Source organism: Gopherus evgoodei, chromosome 18 (assembly GCF_007399415.2).
Source record: "Gopherus evgoodei ecotype Sinaloan lineage chromosome 18, rGopEvg1_v1.p, whole genome shotgun sequence".
Lineage (NCBI taxonomy): Eukaryota > Metazoa > Chordata > Testudines > Testudinidae > Gopherus > Gopherus evgoodei.
Window position 1 is genome coordinate 13,732,031 of NC_044339.1, and position 16,591 is coordinate 13,748,621.

General features: G+C 52.7%; 1 protein-coding gene across 2 annotated transcripts in view; it reads right to left on the reverse strand.

The window, feature by feature from the left end:
• Positions 1-16,591, reverse strand: part of NOC2L (NOC2 like nucleolar associated transcriptional repressor) — an 81,210-nt gene that overhangs the window by 41,150 nt on the left and 23,469 nt on the right. For both annotated transcript variants that reach the window (XM_030537716.1, XM_030537715.1), the window contains exons 12-14: positions 10,329-10,440; positions 2,910-3,023; positions 2,355-2,456 (exon numbers count right to left, since the gene is read on the reverse strand). In XM_030537716.1, coding sequence (XP_030393576.1) covers positions 2,355-2,456; positions 2,910-3,023; positions 10,329-10,440 — 328 coding nt within the window. The remainder of the gene's footprint in view (positions 1-2,354; positions 2,457-2,909; positions 3,024-10,328; positions 10,441-16,591) is intronic.

A 16,591-nucleotide genomic window follows, 5' to 3' on the forward strand; every position in this document is an offset into this window, starting at 1 on the left:
CTCACACCAGCTCCCAGCTAAGCAGCCCTGTGATTAGCAGGATTGATTCTGTCAGCCTGCCACACCAATGGCTTACACCAGCGGAGACCACAGCAAAAAAAACCCCCATTCTCCTTACTGGAAATGATGCAGGGAGCTATAAATGATCTGAAGCAGCTGGGCTTGTGTATTCCAGGCAAACCAACCCAATCCCAGCCCGCCACCCCAAAAACAAAGGAGTGAAAGCATGCGAGCCAGAGCAGAAAGGAAGGCGGTTGTAGCGGCACGTGGCAAGGACCATCCAGAGTTCCTGCCCTTCTGCCTAGCCACAGATGATGCCCTCCCCTGCCTGTCCCCCCCGCCTCATTCTGGTGGCTGTCCTCTTTTCCTGTGCCCATTCTGTGTGGTGCTTTCCCTCTGGCAGGGAGCTAGGGAAGGGAGAAGCAGCCTCCTCTAAAGTCAGTTCTGATTCAAATCTGAGAACCAGACAGCAGGGTGTGCGCAGAGCAGCCAGACCGGCACCTCCTCAGAAGGGCACTTAACCCTCACTGCCAACCAGCAGTCTCCCCCGGTCACTCCCGAGGCGCTGGGCAGAAGAGAAACCTTTGAACTCTCTCCATCCTCCTGGCTCCACTTCTCTTTGATCTGCCCTCGCGCTTCCAGCTTTCTGGGCTGTCAAGTTCCGTTTGGGGTCAATTCAGCCGAGCTTCTCCCAAAGCCACGGACCAGCAGCTATGGAACCCGCCCTCTGCCAGCAGGAATCCAACCCCAGTGCCAAGGCATTAGGAGGAGGTGAGCTTCAAGCATCAGGACGGAGGGATTTTTAATCACCAAGTGGAGGTGTCCCAGGGACATAGCCTGCCTCTCAGGACCTCAGCTTTTGGGAATGCAAACCCAGCGCCTGGGCCCAGCAGACACCCTAAGGCCATGGTCAGCGGTGGCCACACAGGAAATCAACAGGCTGTTCTATCCGGGCGCTTGTCGCACCACATTGCGCACACAACACGAATTATCTGCAGAAAGGCAGGCTAGGATGTGGGGTGTCTGGAAGCTACAGGGAGCTCGGTGCCAGGGGGCTGCAGGACACGCTCCATTCCCGCCACAACACCGGTTCCTGATGGCTTTGATGCCCTCAGCAGCTGCTGGAAATAATGCAGGGAGCAAAAGTTTTCATGTGTCTCTTGTTGATCAGTAAACGAACACACTGGAGTGAGAATGGGAGCTGCGTTCCTAGCACAGAAGAGCTCATCACCTCGCTTCCACCAGGGGTGGCTAGGCCAGGGCTGTGACCCAGCCCACAACCGTGTGCAGGACAGGTGCTGGTCTGCAACACTGAAGCTAGGAGCAGATACATCTCCCAAACGGCCAATGGTTCCCGAGCTGAGAAGTCACTGCCAGATCAGCCAGAGGCGTCACAGCAACCAGGTGCATGGTCACCCACTAGTCAATGGCGTCTAAGCAGAGCAAAGATGCTAGCGGTACTGAGCAACGTGAGGGCGGCAAACCTAAGCCAGTTCCCATATGCCACCCATGAACAGGGAGTTAAAAAAGGGAGCCCAAGGGGAAACGGAGAGAGAGCACATGTTCACTGAGCTAGGAGCTCCATTTAACTGTTCAGAACCAGTGACCTGCTGCTACCTAAATACAAGCCATCCGGTCCCTCAGCTGCGCCAGGTATCAGCGAACACATTCAAACCTGCCTGGGCCACACTGATCAGAAGGTAGGGCAGTGCGCCAGAGGGCACGGAGGAGCAAAGCATGGCTTGCTTGCCAGGGGACAAGGAAAGACGACTGCCTCATGGCACAGGTGTGAGGGGCCCTGGGGAGGGACAGTAGGTCCTGCTGCGAGGACGAGGGGGAAGGGGCGTGTGTGTTCTTTTGTGGTGGGTGAATGAGGGGAAGAGCACTGGTTCAGGGGAAGGGATGGAGGAGAGAGCCCCATCTTGAGGTGGGCGTGTGAGGGGCTGTGGGGCAGGGAAGCACATCGGCTCACGAGGCACAACTACCAACTCAAGCCTGTTCTGGGAAACGCGCACCCACACGCTACAATTTGGACAGAGCTACAGCACCCAGAGCCAACCTGAATTTGTCAGTCACAAGGACACATCTGCAGTAATTAGATGTCCCTTTGTCCCACTCCCACGTCTCCCAGGGGAGAAGTGAAATACAGAACCACTTCCCTGCCCACTCTCATCCTCCTGCTAGCCTGAGATTTCTCTCCGCTCACAGCCCGAGTGAAACCAGGGCGAAAATCATCTGGAGAAATGCCAAGGGAAATCACCACTGGGAGAAGAGAGAGACCCCCTCCCACCAGTACCAGCACCGTTTCAAGCCTGCCCCATATTCACATGCCCCAGCACAGGAAAGCGCCTTACTTGAATGATAATTGGCAGGGTCAGCTCTGGGAATCCAATGCTGTGGGCTTGGCCGTGGAGATATTCGAGTGTCAGGTCATACAGCTGCTCAATGAGGCCATCCTGGGTAAGGAGGATGGAAGAAAAAAAGAAATGAGAAAAATCAAATCCCAAACTACCTCCACACTGCCAGGGCCCTGAGCTCTGGGGCCCCCAGGGTCCTGTGGATGGAGGAGAAATGGATGGGGACACTGGGACTTAAGATGGGCCTATGTGAAAATCTCTCTTAGTACACAGACCACAGAATAAGCCACCCCAAGAGCTGACACTGGACGCACTGCGCGTGCCTTCTCGTGCCTTCATCACCCCAGCTAAACCAAGAACAAACTCCATGTGGAATCTAGAGGCAACTAGATGGGGAAATTAACCCCTTACAAAATCCACCCCAGGCGCAACCGCGCTGACTTCAAAGGAGCTGCCCAGGGATTTGTTTTGCTCATTCTGTACTGGGCATTACAGCATGAACCCTGGGATGGTAGGCAGGTTCCAGGTGACAGGGAAGGGGTTTCCACACACCCGGAAAGCCTTCTCCTGCAGGTGAGCATTGGACAGCTTCAAGACGACCGCAAAGTTAATGGGCTTGGCACTCATGCGGCCTGGCTTCTTATTGAAATCCACTTGCTGGAAAATCTGCAACAGAAGAAAATTGAGTGTAAAGATGATAAAACTTGCAGCAGGCAGAGAGAGAGAGAGACTAATGAGACCACAGCCTGCTGAAAGGCCTACAGGCCTGGTCCTAGATCGGCTGACGTCACTTGCAAAACTCTCATTGCCTTCAACAGCGCAGCGCTGAGCCTGGGTGAGAGTAAACTGCTTTACAGACAGCCTGGTGATGCTCCACCAAAACAGGGAAGGATTATCCACCACTGCACAGATGGGTAAACCAAGGTCATACAAAGTCGGTGGCAGAGTTGCAAATATAACCCAGACATCCTGAATCCCCCACACTCCATTCCCCTGCTCTAACCACTAGCCTTCATTTCTTCCTAAGTATCCTATTCACGTTCTTGGCAGATTGCAGAGCAAATCTGTGATCAAAACATCTCCTTTGGCGAAAGCTTTGGAGACGCGTACGTGGAAGATGCTACAGAAGCATGCTGTCCAACAAAACCCCTCCTTGCACAGCGATGCCGGAAATCAAAAGCTTGCTCCTGAGCAGAGCTGAGCCTTATGAGGTCAAACAAACCACAGCCCAAGAATACTTCCCAGTGGTCCCTTAACGAATGGGCTTCATTACCAACAGCAGGACTTAGGGCTGTGTTTAGGACATGCTCATTAACAGACAGCCCATGTCTAGCATCTTTTTTTTTCCCACAAACTTCATCCCAACTTTTCCTAAGGAGCAGAAAGACCAGTCAGTACATTTCACAAGCCACCCTTCACCAGCAGAGGATGCTATGTCCATCACATCCTGGCCTTCAAACAAGAGAGAAAACGCAGATTATTCTCCAAGGCTAAATCTGGATCCACCCGCTAGAGACACGGTGAAAACCTGTCCCTTTCCGGGCAGAGAGCAGCGGCCACACAGTCTGAGATCAAAACAGGAGAGCTCTGGCAGCTTGTCTGGAACCCCAGTGCACGAGCATGTACCATCAGAATGGCAGGCTTTTGGCCTTGGTTTAGAAGAGAGGCATTTTTAAAATGGCAGATGTCTGCAGCGGCATCAGACTTTTGGTTTTAATTGAGAAGAGCTGTAAAACTTTAGCCATTGTAATCAAGGTCCAAGGCCATGCCGCCCACCTACCTGGAGGAGCCTCCCAGCTTTGCAGGAGGAGGGGAAGTAGGGATCAACAAGAATCTCTATTCTAAGCTTCCCAGAAAGGTCACGCTCAGCAAGACGAGACTTTGTTGCTAACTGAAATCCACTAGAAGCCGAACAGCTGGCCCAGGAATCTTCTCTGCATCTCTGTGCAGGCATTGAGTGGGGGCTGCCCTGTCCCGATAGCCACGTTATACTCAGCACACTGTACATGGGCTCTTCTATGGGGCGGGGTTGTGCCATTGAAAGGGGCCGATGTCAGCCCTCAGGGACAGGGGTCAGTAGTGCCTGGTTACCCGGCACATGCCTCTGCCCTGCTTGAGAGCTGCTCCGCCCAGGAGTAAGGCGGCAGCTCACTCCCCCATGGACCCTTGGCATCTCTGCAGAGTCAGCCAGTGAGAGAGAGTTTGGGGAGCTGGATATTTGTCCCCCGGTAAGAGGTCTAATTTCAGCCAGGTCAGGTGACAGGTGGTAACTTTCAGTCACTCCCAGCCTGATAGGGCAGGAGCCATCCAGCTCAAGTGCCCACATTTAGCAGCCTCAGAATATTTTGCTGCAGGGTCTTCTCCTCCACCTTGGGGATTCCCTACCTCTTAAACACCACACCGAGGCTGCGCTCAAGCACCATGCATCCTCTGACTGTTCCTGCTCTGCACCCAGCCGTGGGAGCGCATCGCCCCAGGGACGCCCCAAAAACCAAGCAGTATTGCAAGTCAGGGCAGAGGACTCTAGGTGCTGGAACAAGATGGTCCAGGTCACACAGCTGCCCCCAGGCCAGAAAACCACGCTGTCAGCGATCGATTCTTTGCATTTGATTTGTCAGGCCAGGTTATCAGGGAGGGAGGGCCGAGCTCGGTGGCTTGTGAAAACAAAGAGCCCCTCTCCAGGGAATCGATGCTACAAACCTCGTTATGCACAATTATTTCTTTGGCCGAAACAGCAGTATCGATCCCCTCGGTCAGACATATGAAAGCGGAAGGCGTCGGGCTTTGTGGGACCGTACATGCTGGCGGCTGAGGGGGGAAATGTAAGCAGACGTTTTGAGGCACTCGCTGGAGGGGCCAGGGAGACAATTGGCCAGGAGAAGGGACAGAGGCCAGTGACAGGGTTGGGAGGGAGGGGCGAAGTGTAGACACCCCGGGGCAGGCTGGAGAGAACACGGGGGGGGGGGGGGGGGGGCACGACAGACGGACAACGCTAGAGGGCCAGAAGACTCAGAGGCAAATGATCTGGCTGAAGTCAGGATAACATCTGTTGGCCAGAGGAAAGGACGTGGCAAGCTAAGGCGGCAGGAATGGACCATCTGGCTTATATACAGGGTCACTCATTTCTACACCTACAGGGTCCCTCTTATACACAAATATATACAGTGCTCATTGCCAGCACCACCCCAGAGCAGCCAATTTACAGCAATCCCTGCCACCCCGTCCAGCGCCCATTACCTTCCCCTTTGGGCTCTACACAGGCCAGCTAACTCCAGCCAGTCATCCTACGGGCTGCTGCCCAGAATGAGGCTCACTCTCCCTCCCCCTGGCCAGCCCCAAGCCACATTCCAGGAGCAAACGCTCCTGCAGGGGCTTATCTCACCCCTTTGACCACCTCTCCCCTTATAATCTCCGCAGGGAAAGGACTTTGTCTGTATGCCCACAAACACCAGCTGTGGCAACAGATACCTGCCTGCCGGGAACGGGACTGAGGACAAACTTATTCCAGAGGACACCTAGCACGCTGCTACACTGGCAGCGGATAGGACAGGGAGTCAGGAAACCTGGAGCATGCACCCTCCATGGGTAACCTCGGGCAAGGCATGTCCCCTCTCTGTGACTCAGTTTCCCTAGCAGCATAGCTGCAACAAAGGTGCCCACATCTTTGGAGAAGTGCTTCAAGATCCATGGATGAGAAGTGCTGCACATATGCCCAGCGTTCTCATTGCTCAAATGACCCCTGCACCGCTGGATATCCTTGCGGAGAACCGACCCCCTTTCCCCACACCCACCAACAGGGCATCTGGAGGCCCCGGAGATTCCCACCATAGCACACTGCACGCCTGAGAGGAGGGCAGCGGAGTGAAAAAACTCCTGCCTTTCTAAGCATGTCAGGGTTAGCCCGCGGCACCCCCCCCGACCCCGCTGAGGAGCAGCTACATTTAAATTGGCAAACCAAGACTTCCCATGGGGAGATTTCCACCTTGTTTACCCACACTTGCCTTCCAGCGGTTGAGCAGCCAATTCTCCCGCTGCAGATACTGTTGCCTGTCACCAAACAAGGGAAGCACCAAAAAGACATTGGGATCTCATGGCCTGTAAGAGGGGAAAAATCCAAAAAGCTGTCCCCCTCTCCAGCCCCCTTCTCAGACTCCTCTTCTCCCTGCCCTTCCCCCTAACAGGTAATTTTGGAAGGCTTCCCTCCTTCCCCCTCCTGGAGAGCAGGGGTGGAGAGGAGCTGTCTGGTTGCCTGCACTGAGCAGCAGAAGCCCTTGTCAAGATGAATCAGGGAGCCAGCTCTCATTTACAGTGGCAGGGGCTTGGGGAATTCCTGTGCCTAGAGGAATTGTGCAAACATTCAATCTGCCATCTCTGGAAGGCTTGGCGGTGACAGAGGCGGGGGAAGTGGGGGGAGGCAGCAACTGCTGGATTTCCTTGATTGCATGCAGGGGAAATTAGCATTACCAACTCTCACCAAAAACACCAAACAACAACACACACCATGCTCTAGGGAATCTGATTTCTGATGCCATGCAGAAACTGCTCCAAAAGGCACAGGCAGCGTCAAGGCCCATGCATGGGGGCGTTCACTAGCACAATAGCAAGAGTGGGCACAAAACAATGAAGTCATGAACTCCAGAGCTAGCCCTTGGTATTTACAGACCCTCGGGGACCCTCCCATCTGCCCTGCTATGGAAGCTGGGCTTAAAATGGATCTTGGCACTCTGGAGTGTGATTGGAGGTTTGCAGAGGGCACCCACATGACCTCACGCCAGACCAGACCAGACCAGCTAAGTCACGGGTGAAGCTGAAGGCCTAAAAGGATGGTCTCATTGCTAACGAACTGGATTGGAACTCAGGAAATCTGAATTCATTTCCCAGCTCTGCCACAAACCACCTGGTGTGACCCTGAGCAAGTCATTTAACAGCTCTGTGCCTCAGTTTCCCCACCTGTACAACAGGGATAACACCTCCCTACCTCACAAGGGATGGGAAGTGTCCTGAAGGCAAAGATGTTCGGGATCATATGGTGCTCGGATACTACAACGACAAGGAATAGAGGAGTATTGAGGTGTGAAGAGACTAAAAAGACAGCTCTTGGAGACTCGATGGAGTATCTGATGCATTATTTGCCAATGCTAGGGGGCATTGGCTGGCTGCTGGGAGATCAGAGAGGTTTGCTGCATTTCAATCATCTTACGTTTTCATGGCAAAGGCAGCATTTTGAATAAGCACACAGATAACACCCCCCACTAAACACTGCCACCTGGATGAGGTGAGCCTGAGCAGTGCATGCATACACATACACACACACACACACACACCAGCATCGGATGTGGTCGCAGGCTTGCGGAAGCCAGGAGGAAGTTCAGTGTGCAGCGCGGTAACGTCTGGCTAGGGCCTGATACACAGCTTGCCATCGAAGTGGTCGTGTGGCGGAGGGGGGGGGGAGGGGGGGACACGGGAAGACAGGACACGGGGTGGGGGGGAACACTATCTCCCAGAGCCCGAGAAAAGCAAAAACCACCACATAGCGCCGAGGGGAGATGCCCCTATTGCATCACCGGGCTGGCAGCGGCTCCAAAAAACAGACGGCAAGAGGAAGGAAAGTGGCGAAGAACCAAGCAGCCCACCCGAGCCAGGGAGCGGCAAGGGAAGCGGGGGCCGGAGCAGAGTTATAAACGGCCCTGGTTTCCACCGGCTGAGAGGATGTGGTTTGCGAAGGACGTTTACAACAACATGAAACCGCAAGAGCCTTTGCTTCAACAGAACTCGATTAGCAATGAGCCCAGGGCTTGTTTGTTTGAAAAGCCTCATCCTCCTCCAGCCTCTCCCTCTTCCTCCTCACGCGCTGACCGCCAAGGCTCTCGCCCCACCCTGGAGCACCATTCGCTCGCTCTTCCACAGCAGCGGAGCACAGCCAGGCTTGGGGGAAGAGGGGCCAGTTCGTTAGGTCTGCGGGAAGGGAGGGGGCGCTTTTTGCTAGGAGCGGGGTGAGGGATGGTGCGAGGCGCTGACCGTTTGCCAGCCCCGCCACACCCAGGGGGAGAAGGGGGCAGCTAAGAACAGACTTCGCTTGCAGGCAGCTATTTTAAGCAGCCTTTTAGGTCTAACAGGCTTTTTTTGACGTATAATTTCTTGGTGCTATCTGGGCCCCTTGCAGCAGCCTGGAGATGCCAAGGTCTATCTGCACCATGAAGAGCAAAGCCCCCTCCCATACCTCCAGGTGGCCCCTGCAGCCCCAGGCTGTGGCAGCACATGGGAGATGCTTGGCCTGACACTACCTGTGTTGGGCCTATTCTGTGGACAGTGCCCTTCAGTCTCCAGGGCTGACAGTTCTGCCCCAGCATACACACAGAGAGCCCATCCAAAGACAGCTACAGAGGAGCCTATTGACCGACCGCCCCCCATTGGAACTGCTGCTTTCAATTGCCTTAACACAAAGGCTTCTCTCTCCCCAGGCCACCGCCTGCTCTCTTGTCCGTAGGAGCACGACAGCCCAGAGCTGAGAACAAAGCTGACGTCTCCTCTTGTAGCTACTTTAAATGCAGATGCGAGAGTTACCCAAACTCAAGTTCTCCTTTCGGTTAGTTTGGGTGCATTGTCATTGCAGTTGCAATCCTGTGATGCATCCAATGGTATCTAGCGGCCAGCGTGGTTAGTCACAAGCCAATATCTATGCCCAGCTGAGAAAAAAAAAACATGTGAAGGAAGCAGAATTCTGCATATTAACTTTTAGACGGAACATCATTGACACAAGTGATTGTTCACACCAAGTGTCTGGGGTGTGGCCTAATGATCACACTTAATGTTAAGGTTACACATTTCTAAATAGCTCACAAAGGGTGAATGTGCAAGCGGCGTGTTGCAAACCCACAGCCAGCACAAGTAGAATATGTTACACATGGTTATAAGCACATCGCTCAAAGGTGCTGCAGGCAGTTATAAGCCACCTCTTAATCTGCTGGACCCTATAACTGTTAAACAATTTCAATCAACTATAAGCTATGCATGCATCCGACAAAGTGGGTATTCACTCATGAAAGCTCATGCTCCAATACATCTGTTAGTCTATAAGGTGCCACAGGTCTCTCTGCTGCCTACGCATAAATGTGTCCTTAATGTAAAAAGCACAGCTGGATTTCAGCAACAAGCTCCTGGCCTTTCAACCCCAACTCTGGCTCCAAGAAAAAGCCAGCCCCCTGAATTCATATACTCTTCCACCCCACGTTTTGGGAAAGCTGAAACCCAGATCGAAGCGCGAGAGACAAATGTGAAGTTACATCCCCAACGTGCTGGATGGGGCATCTTGGACAGACCAGATGATGCAAGTCCAGTGCCGGGCTGTAACAGTGGAACAAGGCTACAGTTAACCACTGGAACTATTTACCAAGGACTGTGGTGGATTTCTCCACCACTGGCAGTTTCAAACAGGAATCAGTTCAGGCTAGTGCTAAGCAGAAGGTCAGACTAAATGATCACAATGGTCCCTTCTGGTTTTATCATCTCTGAATGGGACACCCGCAGCCTCAATACAGATAATTCCTTTCAGAAACACAATAGGCAGAGTTTGCTGGAGGTGGGGGCATGCCCTGGGAAGGGGAGAAACAATAAGAATTCCTCAAGGATGGCCCAGTGTTCCCCACAGAGCAGCAGCAAGCCGTGCAGTACAGTGCATCCCCAATTCTGCATCGTCTGGGGAAGGGCTCATTCCCGTTTGGAAGCTGTCACAGAGATGCTTTGTGCCCATCAGGTCTTAACAGCCAAGGCAGCCCCCATAAGCTGCACATAGATGGTGAAAACTCCACCCTATTTATCAACAATGGGACCCAGGGTATATGACGCTGCTTGCCAGGGTTGCAAGGAGCCGAGGAAGTGTGCAGCGTTAGCAGCCGTTTGCAGATGCCAGGGGGGAGTGTGTGTTTAGACAGCTTTTGTTCGTTGCTGTTAGATGAACAGGAACTGATTTACCTCCAGGATGAAGGGAAGAACCGGGATGAAGGTCCGGGTGTTCTCAGAGAGCAGTGTGAGGGCCCTGATGCAGTGCATCCTCAGGGGGTAGAAACGAGCCGTGGGCACCAACCTGGAGCGGAGACAGAGGGAAGGTTACTGTGGAATCAAATCTACACTCTTCAGGGCTAAAGACACAAGCCTCTCCCACGTGAGCTGAAAAGGCAAATTGTTTTTGCTCTGAGTAGGAGGCTGTTCGAGCTGCTCAGGCTGGCCCATAGAGGGAGACCTGATATCATGAGCTATGCCAGCAGATAAGGATTTCAGCTCCTCGCTCATTTGAACACCCTGAGTTCTTGCGACCAGGATCCCAACACCTCAGTTTCCTCCTTCTGGGTTGGTGGTTTTCAACCAGTGGCCTGTGGACCCCTGGGGGTCTGCAGACTATGTCTACGATTTCCAAAGGGGTCCGCACTGTTACTGGAAATTTTTTAGGGTCCGCACATGAAAAAGGGTTGAAAGCCACCGTTCCAGGCAATCCCACATTATCAATGTACCTTCTTCAGCTGCTGCCATCCCTAATAGCATCATTCTCCCCACTGCCCACCAAACCGGAGCCGAACAGGTAGAAAAGGGACACTCAGGGCTCTGCTCAGAATCAGTCAATACTGCTCCTCGATGGACCGCCAGGGCACTATGGGAAATATTCCCCCTTATTACCATCATCTACTATTATTCCAGGACAGAGTCCTCCCACCACCTCTGGGGAAACAAGGGCTGAGACTGGCATCGGTAAGTGCATGCCATGTAATTTACAATCACAAAAGCCACGGTTATACTTAGCCTTCCCAGCCCTGGTTGCCTCAATAGAGGCTTATGGCTAAGGAAACTGAACCAGGAAGGTAACGTCCCAATCTCTCTCTGGCCCATCTCAGTTCGTAACTCATTAGTCCTTATGCAGCACCTTCACCTCAGGATCCTCAGCAGCCCCATTTTAGAGGTGGGGCCACAGAGAAGAGGCGCGATTCAGCCCGCAACATGCGTGGGGGACAGAGCTGGGAATAAAGAAACCAGCTCCGGGCCCCCCTCTGCTTTCATCACTAGGCTGAGGCCTCTGATCCACCAGCCCCATGGAGGAAGTCACTTGCTATGAACTGCACCTAATACTGATGCTCTTAGCGCTAAGAAAGGTGCTTTTTAATGGGGTTCCCAGAGGACAGCTTTACTTCTGAGAAGTGAACCCCCAAAAGAGAGACCCTCGAGCAATGCAGCAGAGAGAATCTGCATCACTGGGTGACATAAATCACTCCCTTCCCCCAGCCCCCCTTCCACCAAATAGTGAAATAATTATCACTGGATCCATTATGGAAATAAATCTACTTTGCACCCGCATGCTGGCACCGCTGGAGATGACGAAAGCCTTCCTCAGGAATTAATTGATCGAGGGATAAACCTGTTAAAGGTATAGATTTATTGTAAACCCAGGCCATTAATTTCAGAGTGCTCCACGGAGCAGCAATCAGCCTAACTTCCCGATGGCTGGGACGGAAGCAGAATGAGAAACGCAGCAGGGCCCCAGACTACACTAAGGTGGGGGATGGTTGGCTAGTCCCTTGAAGGCCCAGCTAGGGGTCTAGCTCAGGCTGCTGAGTTTACAGCTCATGCTTCCCATTGCGAAGGGGAGCGCTCCCTAACCTTCCCCCACCTCTGAACACCTGCCCAGCTTCGCCAGGGCCCAGGGCGTGGCACAAAAGGAAACTGACAGCCTGATGAGGATTATTTTCACTCACTGCAACTCCTGTTACACTGCTGGGTTGCCACAACCTGCCTGACGGGGGAGGCTGCAGGAAGCCACCTCAAACATCCATCTAAGCCCAGCCAAGTGGTGAGCTGTTCCCGAGATGCCAGGTCATCTCCACAGAAGGGGGTGCTCCTGCCCTCTAACACGCACAGCCTGGCGGAGCTTGGCATTTATTCAATGTGCTGGAAGGGCCCCAAAGCAGGTAGCACTGGGCAGTCCCAGGGTAAGCTGAAAGCTGCACACAAATGGGAGGGCACCCCAAAATGACTGGGGCAGAGGGGGGGAGGGCAGGAAGAGGAACCTGAGACAGCAGAAGGAATCAGAGGAGCTCCAATGGAGCAAACTTCTCCCTGTGTTCCGGTGTCTGGAGATCCCCAGCCCAGCCAGACCCACTGCTCCCTTTTTGCTCTTTATTTGCAGAAGCGATGTAGGCAATCTCATGGGACACTCCCAGCAGACCAGGTCCTCTCCCCCCTTGCAGCTGGGCCAGCATCGCCTCTCCCCGTCCAACCCTCCGCTTTCCCTGCGCTGGATCCCATCTGCTCCCGATCACGTGTACGTTCAAGTCGCACTGGGTCCATTTCTCCAATGCATCCTTCTAAATACATTTTTAATGTGTTTTATACACCGGAGAGTGGCTGGCGGGGTGGGGAGAGGGAATAAGAAAATGAGGGAGCTAATTCTGATGTTAGCAGGCAGCTGTCTGCTACTAGTTATCTTGTTTAAGCACATTTTAAATTCTGCCTTGGTCCCCGCCTGGAGCAATAAGGCTTCGATGGATGGTAATTTCTCCCCAGTCCCCTCCTGTAATGAGGTGGTGTAGCGGAAGGAACTGCACACCGACTGCCCCCACCCCCCGCTCCCCACCATTTGTCTCTGTCCACCGGCACTTTTGCAGGAAGAAAGCGCCACCTTCTGGTAGAAGGAAAAGAAAAAACAACAGGAGGAAATTATTTTCTCCACATTTTCGATATTGTTTTATTTGCTCCTGTGCTATGCTAGTTTCAAGGTACGCCCGTGAACAACCAGCCGAACCAAGATCAGAACATATTTAAGGTTCCAGGAGAGGTGCAGCATGAATCCCCCAACGCTGAGTACGACAAAACACATAACAATACCAGAGTGAAGACGGACAGCGTACTCCCTGCCTCCTGTAAAGACGCCTGCTCATAGCCAAGAGATACTTATCCATCCCAGTATCAGAGGGGTAGTTGTGTTAGTCTGGATCTGTAAAAAGCGACAAAGTCCTGTTGCACCTTATAGACTAACAGACGTATTGGAGTATAAGTTTTCGTGAGCGAATACCCCATTCCTCTGACAAAGTGGGTATTCACTCATCAAAGCTCATGCTCCAATACGTCTGTCAGTCTATAAGGTGTCACAGGACTCTTTGCCACTCTATCCATCCCAGACGCTAGTGGCCCCCACTCTGAGGGGTATATCATGGCCCTTCAAACACGTGAAACTCCCCTCTGCGCTAGCTCAGCCGCTGCACCCAGGTGGCACAGGGACCAGCTCAGGTGTATCTAAGCCATCAGCAGTGTTCTGGGCAGCCTTCTTTTCCCCAGGCTGAGCACGGTTTAATGCAGCTCGAACTCGACAGACTGACCCTCCCCAGAAGAACGCCAGGCTGACAGGGTGTCATTTCCCCACAAGACCAGGTTTTATTCGCTAAAGAGCCAGGGATGGAGAAATGGGCAATAATGGAACTGCTTTCCTTGCGGTACAACGGCTTTAAAAATAACACCACCCCAAGGAGCTGATGAGCATGTGGGCGAACGTAACTTCACACTTTCCTCTGCACACTCCCCCCAGCACGATTTCATGCTCCTGGGAGCAAGTGTGTAAGGAAAGGGGAGCAGGTGTAATCAATCCTCTTCTTTTAAAGACCCTAAGGCCAGATCCTCAGCTGATGCCATGGGGCAAAGTGCCACCAAACGAGCTTACGCAAGCTGAGGATCTGGCCCTACATTTGAGAGAGTAAAAGATACAAAACCCTGTGAAAGCTAAATGGACTGCACCGTTCCCCTCCCCCACTCCCTGGAGAGCCCCTACCCCTAAACATACAACGTTGAGAAGCTGCATCTCTCCAATGATTGAGATGCTGACTGAAGATGCCTACGGCAAGTTACAATGAGGAGAAATAACCCAACGGCCCACGTAGGAATCCAACCAGTGTGTGTGTTACCCATAAGGAAGGGGGCGGGAGGGTGGACAGATAAGCATGCAGGAGCCTGGTCCCTCCTGAATGTTTTGCAGGCCCTCGGGATAGCTCAGTGGTTTGAGCATTGGCCTGCTAAACCCAGGGTTGTTGAGTTCAGTCCTTGAGGGAGCCATTTAGGGATCTGGGGCAAAAATCTGTCTAGGGATTGGTCCTGCTTTGAGCAGGGGGTTGGACTAGATGACCTCCTGAGGTCCCTTCCAACCTTGATATTCTATGATTCTTAAGCACTTCTCACTGGTACCCCCTGCTGTGGTCCTGACGGATCCTTGGGTTTCATTTCTGCGCCGCTACCACTGTTCCAAAAAGGCAGCCACGACCCGGGGCCCTGGAGAAGCCCTCTGCCCAGCAGCTGGAACTGGAGGATTGAGTCCAGCGGCAAGGGACTAAGGAATGAGACCCCATGATTTATCACACTGCATTCTCTCTTTCACGCAGGTTTGCTGACAGCATCCGTCCTCCCTTACACCCCGGCCTGGATGTACCACTGGCTTGCTCACCAAGGGACCTAACACAGGATCTATTCCCAGCTCTCCTCCCCCAAAGCCCATTTCCGGATGGGGTCACAAACCCTCATTGTTCTCGTTATGTTCTTGCTGCACAATGCGCCAGGAGGCTCTGCACATCACACATGCCGGCAAATTCTGTTTGCCACTCTCCCTGGGACTTTCCAAATTCACCTTTCTATGGCCCTAGACAGCAGATTTATCTGCCCAGACAGGTGGAAAACTGCCTAGGCTTGTCTGCAGGACAATTAAAACACTGCAACAACAATGGGACACTAGGGGGCGATAGCGGGGGAGTGGGAGGAGAAGGTAAAAAGAATCCTGACAATTATTTAAACCCGTTTTTATCTTCGTCACTCCTGGGAGTTCTGAGACCAGCTGGGTGGCATTGGAGAGCTGAGAATCTGGTTACAGCGCTCACAGGATTTCAGAGATCACCAGTTTCACAAAGTCATCACCTGCCCATGATTGCCAGCAGTTTCAAAGCACAGAGTACATTTTTCCTTCCCAAACTGGGAGGCTAGGAGAGAGAGATGGCGTCAAGTTCTCAGCAGAAAAAAAAAAAAAAAAAGGAAGTCACACTTCTTCAAGGCCAGATGCTGCCAATTACCCACAGAATCCAAATATCGACAGTGAAGTCACTCAAGATGGCAGAGTTAGGAAAGTACCTACCTACAGCTACAACAGCGCTAACCAGCGTCGGCCAGGCGTAGAGAGCATGTAGTAGGTTGCGTGCACACAGCACAGTGTAACGCAAGTGAAAGGCTCTGGCAGAGGGGAGGTAACAGGGAAAGGCTTCTTCTCTGCCACTGGAGTCTCTCTCTGGGGCTGGGGAAGGCTCCAATGGCAGCACACAATGCTGCTAAGAGCAGTGTAGATGGGGAAACATGGCTTAGGTGAGTAGGTTATGTACTCGCATTCATACCCACACCCATGTCTAAGCCGTGCTTCACCAGCTACCCTGAGATTTATACCCGTGGAGGCTGGGCTATGCATGTACGTGGTCTATAGGCTGCTGAAAGCATCAACCAGGGTAGATGTACCTTATCTGTAGTTGAATCTGGGTTTGATTCATGACTCTGCCACTGATTCCCAGTGTGACCTTAGGCCAGTGACTCCATCTTTTCGATCCTTGAGGGGGTCATTTAGGGAACTGGGGTAAAAATCTATCTAGGGATTGGTCCTGCTTTGAGCAGGAGGTTGGACTAGATACCTCCCGAGGTCCCTTCCAACCCTGATAATCTATGATTCCATCTCTCTGTGGGGAGGGCAATCCTTCCTTCCTCCGACCCTAGGTCTGTCTCGTCTTGTTACCCTGTAAGCTCTTTAGGGCAGGAACCATTTCCTATTTTATATCTGTACAGTGCCTTGCACAACTGGGCCCTGATCTCAGTTGGGGCCTGCAGTCTCCACTACTTCATAATAATAATCATGTTAACTGATTATCCCACCTTGCTGAACTCACAGCTGCTCAGATTTAAGAGAGATCCCCAGATGAACTGCAAAAAGCAGTGGGGCAAATCTATCGCTGGTGTGACTCCTCTGACATCAGCAGAGTTGCATCAGGGTTGAATTTGGCCCGTTATGCCTGTCTGCTGGAAGTAGGCAAATAGTCACCATGCACCCCAAGTTCTCCCATCACACAACCGGGTTTCTCGTTGGCGTGCAAAAAAAAAAAGAATAGATCAGAGGCTAATTACACTGAGACGCTCCTAAGTCAACAAGGCTTCAATCCCCCTATGACAGCAGCTGAGCG